The 8,626-nt window shown below is 47.0% G+C and overlaps 1 protein-coding gene across 4 annotated transcripts in view; it reads left to right on the forward strand.

Moving 5' to 3' along the window:
- Positions 1-8,626, forward strand: part of HPS4 (HPS4, biogenesis of lysosomal organelles complex 3 subunit 2) — a 32,780-nt gene that overhangs the window by 18,165 nt on the left and 5,989 nt on the right. For all 4 annotated transcript variants that reach the window (XM_023520180.1, XM_023520181.1, XM_023520179.1 and 1 more), the window contains exons 9-13: positions 40-76; positions 849-945; positions 1,579-2,500; positions 7,205-7,337; positions 7,847-7,955. In XM_023520180.1, coding sequence (XP_023375948.1) covers positions 40-76; positions 849-945; positions 1,579-2,500; positions 7,205-7,337; positions 7,847-7,955 — 1,298 coding nt within the window. The remainder of the gene's footprint in view (positions 1-39; positions 77-848; positions 946-1,578; positions 2,501-7,204; positions 7,338-7,846; positions 7,956-8,626) is intronic.

Genomic DNA, 8,626 nt, shown 5'->3' on the forward strand with positions numbered 1-8,626 from the left:
TGGTGTCCAGTGCCAATTCCTGTATGTGTTTATTTTCAGAGAATACCTACAGGAGGGGATGCCCTGCAGGAACGTGGTAAGTAGTGAGGTACATTGTTGCATCTTGAGAATGCAGTCTTTTATGCTGCCTGTCCCTATACAAATCCTGTGGAGGCGGAGTAACCCCACGTGGTTATTTCATCTGCTCATAAGATTAGGAAAGTAGAGCTTCAACTACAAAGTTACCCATTAAATTCATAATTGTAAAGCTCGTGACTTTAGGTACACTTTTTTTTAAATTAAATTTATTGGGGTGACATTGGTTAATAACATTATGTAAGTTTCAAGTGTACAGTTCTATAATATATACTGCATTGTGTAGGCACACCTTTTAAATCCCCATTTTCAGAGCCTCCTTAACTCACTCTAATGAGACTGCTCGAACAAGTTCCAGAGGGTCCTCATTAGGAGGAGGCACGATAGATGGCAACTGCCAGAAACACCTTTTGCAGGATGTAGGGGCATCCCCCAGAGGGCTGTTTTGTATTCTTTTGAAGCATAAGTTGGGGCATATCCCTTTTGTCAGTGGGAAGTGCTTTTTTCGAGCTTTTGTCTTTTCTTAAAGTGCCACTAAATTTTTCCCCACCAATCATCAGCCTTCTCCACAGTAAAGGTGCCCACATGAGTTCTTCCTTGCTGATCACAGGAATTGTGGCAGTTTTATGTTTTTGTTCTGGATTGAGGAGTGCATCACAGCTCTGCTCTCTGAGCTGGTGTGTAGGTTTTATGTATTGCCCCAAGAACCGTTACTGCCCTCTGTCTTCTCTGGCCCAGGGATGGGCCCTCTCCTTGTTGCTTTGTGATTCTAGGAGTAGCTCTCCCCCCAAATGTCCACATCATGCCTGTTTTTGTGACGGAAGAGGAAGCCATCAGTCTCCATGAGTTCCCAGGGGAGCAGATGACTAGGTAAGGGGACACGGGGGTTTCAACTTAAACCATGCTTTAGGGATGCCCTCACATGAGTTTATCCAAACAAACATCTCATCCTTCCTTAACTCTGTCTTTTCCGTGCTCTGACCTGGAAGGAGCTTCTGGAATTTCAGCACAGAGATAAAAGGCAGCTGGTATAGTGACATGAGGGTGGGTTTCAAATCCCAGATCCCGTTGCTTATCAGCTGTGTGACCTTGGGCAAGTACATTCCTTACCTGAGCCTCAACTTTTTCATCTGTAAATTGTACCCAGTAACATCTACTTCATGGATTCATTGTGAAAGTTGAAACTAGTGTATGCATAGCACCCATTATAGGGTCTGGCTTACAGTAGACCTCCAAATGTGGGTGACTCTTACCCAGTGGGCCCTGCTGTTTTCAGCAGGTGATCCTGCCATCACTGTGTGAAGCCTTGACAGCCAGACATGGCCTTATTTTCATTCCTATGGTTTGACCATGATGGCCTCTTGGGCTCTGTGGTGTCATGTACCCACTTGTCTAATAGCCCTGCTTTTTAAGGAAGCAGTGCTTTAGTCTCCCTTGAGGCGGGGCACTGGCCTTGCAATCACTCAGTGTGTCCCTCCTCACATGTTCTCACTTGTTTGCCAGCTCTCCTGCATCTCCAGCCAGACTCCAGAAGCACTCGGCCCGACACCCTCCAAAGGGTGCACTGGAAGAAGACACCAGCAGGCATGAGGAATCCATGGCCTGGACATGGGCGACCACCCCTGAGTCCAGGCCCCCTGACGGAGGTTGGCCAGATGGCACTGGAGAGAATGGACCCTTTTCTAATTGTGATCTAGAGAGCATCCAGCCTGCAAAACTACACAGCACTGCCAGTGACGAGGATTCTGGTCTCAGCTGCTCCCAGGTGAAGGAACTTGGTTTGCCCAGGGGGAAAGAGGAACTGGACTTGTCTGAAATTCACATTCCGGAAGCTCAGGAAATGGGAACGTCCCCAGGTTATTTTGCCTTCCCGAGTGCACATGTCCCAGATGGCGATGATCTTCGTTGCAAGGAATCTGTCAGCGACTCTGGCAACCTGGAGCCCAAGTTGTCTGAGGCCCCGCCTGTGGGCACAGCCATCCGTGGCAGCCTCCTTCCTTCCACTCCTGACATGCTCACCCAGAATGGAGCCCTAGAGCAGCAAGGAGACCTTCCTGGGGACAGCAGCCAAGCCCTCATTCCCAGGGAAGACTTCCTCCCCAGTAGGACAAGTGGGCCATTGTCACCGCCTCGCCTAGGTTCGAGGCAGAGAGGAACTAAGCTTCTTGTGAGGGAACAAGGCGTGGACCAGTGTGTGGATGGGGTTCATGAGAACCGCTCAGCCCTTGGCCCAGAATGTTACTCAGGCTCCGCAGACTCTCCGGGTGACGGCCCCTGTACAGACAGCACTGACTCCAGGTTGACCTCAGCATCCTATGGAGGACTCGTGCGCATGAACCTCTACACTCACAGTGTCAAAGGGCTGCTGCTGTCCCTGCTGGCTGAGGACCCGCTGCTGGGAGACAGTGCAGCCATCGAGGAGGTGGTGAGTTTGCTCAGACCTGTGCCAGTCCCTATGGAGCCCACTCTTCCCTCTTGGGACCATGGACAGGCAGGGAAGGTGCTCTCCTAGGGGACAAGGGCCTTGCCATGTGACCATGTGCAAAAGGCCTTGTTTATATGGTGGGGATGGTGTTAGTACCTACCTCCCTGGCTTTGTGAAGGTGAGGCGAGTCCAGTGAAGAGCTTGTCTTGGGCTTTTGTGCTTCTTCCAGTTTCTTGGAGCATAGGCCTCGGGAAGGGGAAGATGAGTTGGAGTCTTGGTTTTGGCCATGTGACTGTGCGCACAGGCCTTTTCCCCTGAGCCTCTGGTTCCTCTTCAGCAGTGTGGGCCTGGTGACAAGTGCTGCCCTTTCAGACACAGTGTGATCACGCAGGCAGTGACCAGATGCACGGGATTATTATGCTGTCACCACCACTAATGGCCTCTCTTCTGAGCCTGGACAGCTCTAGGATCTGTGTTGGCTAAAGTCTGTACTCTGTAAGTGTCACAGCCAGGGCTGGGAGTTCTCCGGAAAGCGCCTTCCCCCTCGCCACCATCCTGCTTCCCTCCACAGCCCCTCCACTGTACCGGGGTGATCTGGAGCTCCTTCCTAGAGGGCCTGGGACATCTGAAATCCTAACTAGCTCCAGAAGGCTCCTCTTAACCCATTCCAGCTTCTTCCCCACTTCCAGTGGTACCTTCTCTGGGGCCTACCCTAGAGATGGGGTTGCTATAGTAACAGCCTTGCTGTAGTTGGCAGAAAAGTGGTAGCAGTAAGAACAGCAGGTTGAAATTGCTGCAGGGCGAATGGTTTCCTGGGGCTTGCCTTGTTTTTGTTCTTAAATCTAAGTTATTCTAAGCCTGTGTCATTAGCACGCAAGGCTTATGACCCTCCATAAATGAGCTAGTCTTTGGAGCATAGAGGAGGAGGGATGGCAGTATCCTTTGCTCAGAGCCCAGGGCCAGAGATTGCTTCTCTCCAGATCTGCCTTGCTTATTTCTCTCTTTTCCTCAAGCCAGTGTCACGTGTCACCAAGTGGTGGCCTGTTTGTTTCCCTACGCTCCTTCACCAGAGCTCTGAGTGACTTCTCCACTTCTTTCTTATAACAACACAGGGACCCAGGATTGCAGTTTTACATATCTCTTCTACCTCCCTAGGCCTTGGTTTTCATGGTCTCTTCTGCTTAGTGCTGAGTTGTAGACATGATATTTTGAAGGCCCACTCTTTGGATGCAAAAAAGTAAATACGATATCTTTCTTTTACCTTCCTCCCAAAAAGAAAAAGAAAAAATAATTCAGGCTGCAATGGAGAAGAAAGCGAATTAAAATATATTCTGTACATTCACTATGTGCTATCTACTTTATATCTTTTTTTAGCCAGCCCTTAGAACAGTTCTGGGGGTAGGCGTTGTAACTCCTGTTTTACCAGCAAGAAAACTGGGCCTAGTTGAGATAAAGACTTAAAGCAAGTATTAGGTCCAGAATTCTTGCTTGTTTCTCATCCTCCTGCTCCAGCCTCTCCATCCCCACTGATCTGATCTCGGAATGGTAGGGAGGAAGGTGTAGAAAAGGGGAAATGCCCTGCCTTCTGTGGCTCTTGATACGGACCTGTCACATGGTCTGTCACAGCCTATCCATGTTGAGGGCAACGGCCACTATGGGTTTTCATGTAGGGTAGGGTTTGGTCTTGTGTAGGTCTCAGGAAAGAGAATGCAGCTTAATGGAAGAACTCATCTTTTCTAAAGAGAGTAGGGGCTAATTTTGATCAGCCTTCTGTTTTATAATTGAGAGAGACCGTTTGTTGCCTTTTTGTCCCAGACCTGATTTCCTTCCCAGCCTCTGCTGCTCTCTAGGAAAGCAAGGCCCCTGCAGAATGGTGAACTACAGCTCCGATGTGACAGTGAGCATACCGCGCTTAAAAGGGCTTCTTGTTGATGTTACACACTGCCAAGGCACCCTGGTGTCATTTTACCATCTTATCTTTCATGGATCAACTACTACCTCTTTATGTTTGCCTAGGTTGTGGAGTCATAGAGGGGATGAGCAGGGAGCAGCCAGGAGAGATTGGAATTAGAATAGGCTCAGAGGGAACAGAATAGGCTCACACCAGGGGGCAGCATAGAACCACTGACAGTTTCCTGCTCAAAACCCAAGGTAATCTCACTGACCTTCAAATACAGTGATCACATCAGTTATTTATGGTATGGTAGGACATTGAGCTATCTCTTTACAGTAGATGAGCTTGAGTTTAGTTCGAGTGCTATCATAAAATATGACAATGAACCCCTCCCTCATGAAACTGGTGCTTCCGAGTGAATGTATGTTACTGCATCGTTTCTTCTGCACCTTATGGCACACTTTGACATTTGAGCCACTCGCTTTGCTGTGGACTAGAAGCCGGAGGGAGGATCCAGGAATTAGCTCCAGCTCCATGTCTCGTAAGGCTGTGGTGAGGATTGAATACATAGTGACATATCTAGGGGTTGGCAAACTTTTAATATAAAGGAACACATAGCAGGTATTTTCTACTTTGTGCAACTACTTGTCTCTGCTGTTATAGTACAGAACCATAGATAACACGTAAATAAGTGGTGTGGCTATGTTCCAGTAATACATTATTAATGAACACGGAAATTGGAACTTTATATAATTTTCACGTCACAAAATTATTCTTTTAAGTTTTTTTCCTAACCATATAAAAATACCAAAACCATTCTTAGCCCTCAGGCTATACAGAAATAGGCAATGGACTGGATTTAGCCCACAGGCCATAGTTTACTGACCCCTGGTATGTATGAAAGCACCTGGTTACCAGTAAAATATTGTCCACATTATCTGCTGTAATATTTTGCGACTGTATTTATGTCTAAGTGATTTTTATCTTGAGTACAAGTTAGGCAGAAGATCCGAGAAGCAGAGTTCAGTGCCAACAGAGAAAACTCGAGTTTTGGCATGTCTCGTTCTCTGTTCCCATCTTCCCTTCCTCTGAGCACCGGCCGAGGATAGGGAGGACGTCTGTTACCAGGTTCCCCAGGTCCAGAAGCTTCTGGTGAAGCTGTGGGTTGACTTTATGGTGAACGCTGTGGAGGCACGTGCACGCGCACGCGCACGCGCACATTTGTTACCCTCTGTGTTGGTGAGGCTGTACCAGCGACCTGAACAGGGGATCCTGCGCATGTCTTTGATTTGACCATGCCCCTCAGTTTAAACCAGATAGCTCAGAAGTTGAATGTGCTCGCCATGGGATTGGCTCGTTTATCTGTTCGTTTAGTAGATATTCCTTGAGCACCTACTAGGAGCCTGACACTCTGCTAGGCATTGGGATACAAGGATGAGTCCATAAAATAAAACCTTGTATGTCAGACCTATTGCTTTTGAATGCCATTTCTAAGACATTCAGATAGAAAAAGTAACGTAAGCCTAGTACACTACCAAAAATCACACTTAAGCTTCATGACATTCACCTCAGAAACATTCTGTTTGCATCTTTGTACTTTTTGTGTGCACTTATTTTATTTACAAAGCTATTGAAAAAGTTATCAGTCCACAAAGTCATATGTGCTTATTAAAGAGATATCACTTCTTTTTTCTTGACTTTATAAAAATGCCTTCCCTTGGGGTAGCACTTCAGAGTTTAGAAAGGATTTTTATGTATGCTATTTCACTTAATCCATTTAGCAGCCCTGTAGTATCCCCATTTTGCAGATGAAAAAATAAAAGAGAGAGAGGTGCAAAAAATTCAGTAACTTGCCCCTGGTCATCTGGCTAGGACTAGGCTGAGACAGGATGTCCTTCGTCTGGGAGCCATCTGCTGCCTGGAAACAGTGGCCTTCTTATGGCTGAAGCAGCCCCAGGGGAGCTGCAGGAGTCCCTGTTGCAGCCTGAGTCCATCAGGATGTGATCTGTGTACTCGGTCAAGCCCAGAGTGGAGCTAAAGAATACCGCAGAGCCATTAGAGTATGACCTTGTAGGAGAATAGTTCAAGGATGAAGAAAGTAATGCGTGCTCTCTCATTAGGTTACGAAACTAGTATCAGTCTTTATGGTTTGATCCTATTTTTATTTTATAAGAAAGCATCATATTAAATGGTATAGTCCAGTGTTCCTAGCTGTACCTGCATATGACTCTTCCCTGGGAGGATTTTTAAAACACACTGCTTAGGCCTCACCTCCTGGACAGTCTTCTCAACTGGGTTCCTCCTCAGAACCACAGAGCACAGAAAACCATTTGACTGACATGTCTCAGACCTTCCGAGCATGGTGCATGGCTGGTATCATCCTAGCTGCACAGTGGAGAACTTCTCGGCCCAGGCCCAGTTGAGAAGCATGGTGGGGAAGATGGGAGACCTGGCCAGCTGTGCCGTAAAAACGTGTGGCCTGGGCGGGAAAGTCATGGCTCGAAGGAGAGGTACCAAGGGGCTAACAGTGGCTATTTCTGGATAGTGAGATCATGGGCCATTTCTCTGCTTTTTTCCTTCTTAAGTTCATTTTTCTGCTCACCACTATTTTCTGAGTTTTCTACAATTTAAAAATGCATTAGAACATAAGGGCAGAAGTTAGTACTTATCTATTAACAGGTAAAAACAGGGTCCTAGTCCTTTTTGCTAAGTCAAGTAGCCACGCAGATAAGCTTAGGATGATTATTTGCTAAGTCTGTGGCCTGCTGAGTTTAATTTGCAGGTGTGCCCCTCTCTTGGCCCCTCTGCAGTACCACAGTAGCCTGGCATCCCTGAACGGGCTGGAGGTCCACCTGAAAGAGACGCTGCCCAAAGACGAGGCTGCCTCCTCCGGCAGAACGTACAACTTCACGCATTACGACCGCATTCAGAACGTGCTGACAGGTAAGGAACCGGCACTGCGCACAGAACGATGGGCCCGGGGCACCTGAGTGGAGGTTAGAACTGGGGTCTGCTGCACCGTGAGTGTTGGTGTTCTCCCCAGAGTTGTCTGACATGCAGTTAGTTAGGATGTTGCTTTCTAACTTGGAGCCCAGCTCCCACTGCGTCTAAAATTTGCTTGGCAAACACTTCCTTGCTCATTTGTGATTTTTTGGCTGTTTCTCCAACGTTTTGAGAGAAGTACACACATGTTCAAATATCTGTGATAAGGTCTGCCTTAAAATTTAGATACTCATGCGCAAATCCGGTGATGCTCATTTCTGGGGACGGTGTGTACTCTGCTGTGTGGTGGCAGCTGTCAGGGCCCAGCACCCCGAGCAGGCCTTTGTCTCCCCTTCAGCACCCGCACTCATGGCTGTGAGCCATGTTCTGTCATAGTTGACAGAGCTGGGTTGGGGGGCGGGGGTGAGGTAAGGAGTCTGATACTCATAATTTCTGTCCTATTCTGGAAGCAAACCTGCCACAGGTGGCCACACACCAGGATCGCCGCTTCCTCCAGGCTGTCAGCCTGATGCATTCTGACTTTGCCCAGCTGCCCTCGCTGTATGAGATGACCGTCAGGTAAGCCTTCCTCTGAGTCACCCTCACAGTCCCTGTACCAGGAACCAGCTTCTCAGGGATCTGGGGAAGAGACCTATTCATAAGTCAATGAGGAACGTTGCAGTTAAAGAAGACGTTATTCACTCCTGTGGCTGCCATTATCTACTCTCATTCTTTCCTGTGCCGTGTATTTTCTGGGTCCCATTCTGGGGCTCAGACCTGCTTTAGACAGTGGGGTTCAACAGCGAGGAAACCGAAGGTCCTCACACTCAGAGCTTTCATCCATTATTGGAGAAGGATGGTTTTTGTCTCCTTGTCATAAATGATGCTGAAGCGACAAGTTATGAGTGCTCATTATAAAAACATTCAGATTTCTCCCAGATCTATAAAGTAAAACATTTCCTCCCCTGACCCATCGACACCTGAAAGATACCCACAGTTAATAGTTTGGAGTATATTACTCCAGGTTTTATTTTTTTGGGTTTTCATTTCTTGTATATGAAACAGATTATTAGTATTTTTATTTTAATTATTTTAATAGTCTTCTAGAAAAAAGAATCATGTTGATGTATTGTTTTATACACCTTTTTTTTTATTCAATTGCATATCTTGACTGTCTCCATGTCAGTAGATGTAGATCTGCTAATTATTATTATAATTTACATTCGTTATTTAACCAAATGAATTCTACT

The sequence above is a fragment of the Pteropus vampyrus genome, unplaced genomic scaffold, assembly GCF_000151845.1.
Source record: "Pteropus vampyrus isolate Shadow unplaced genomic scaffold, Pvam_2.0 Scaffold251, whole genome shotgun sequence".
NCBI lineage: Eukaryota > Metazoa > Chordata > Mammalia > Chiroptera > Pteropodidae > Pteropus > Pteropus vampyrus.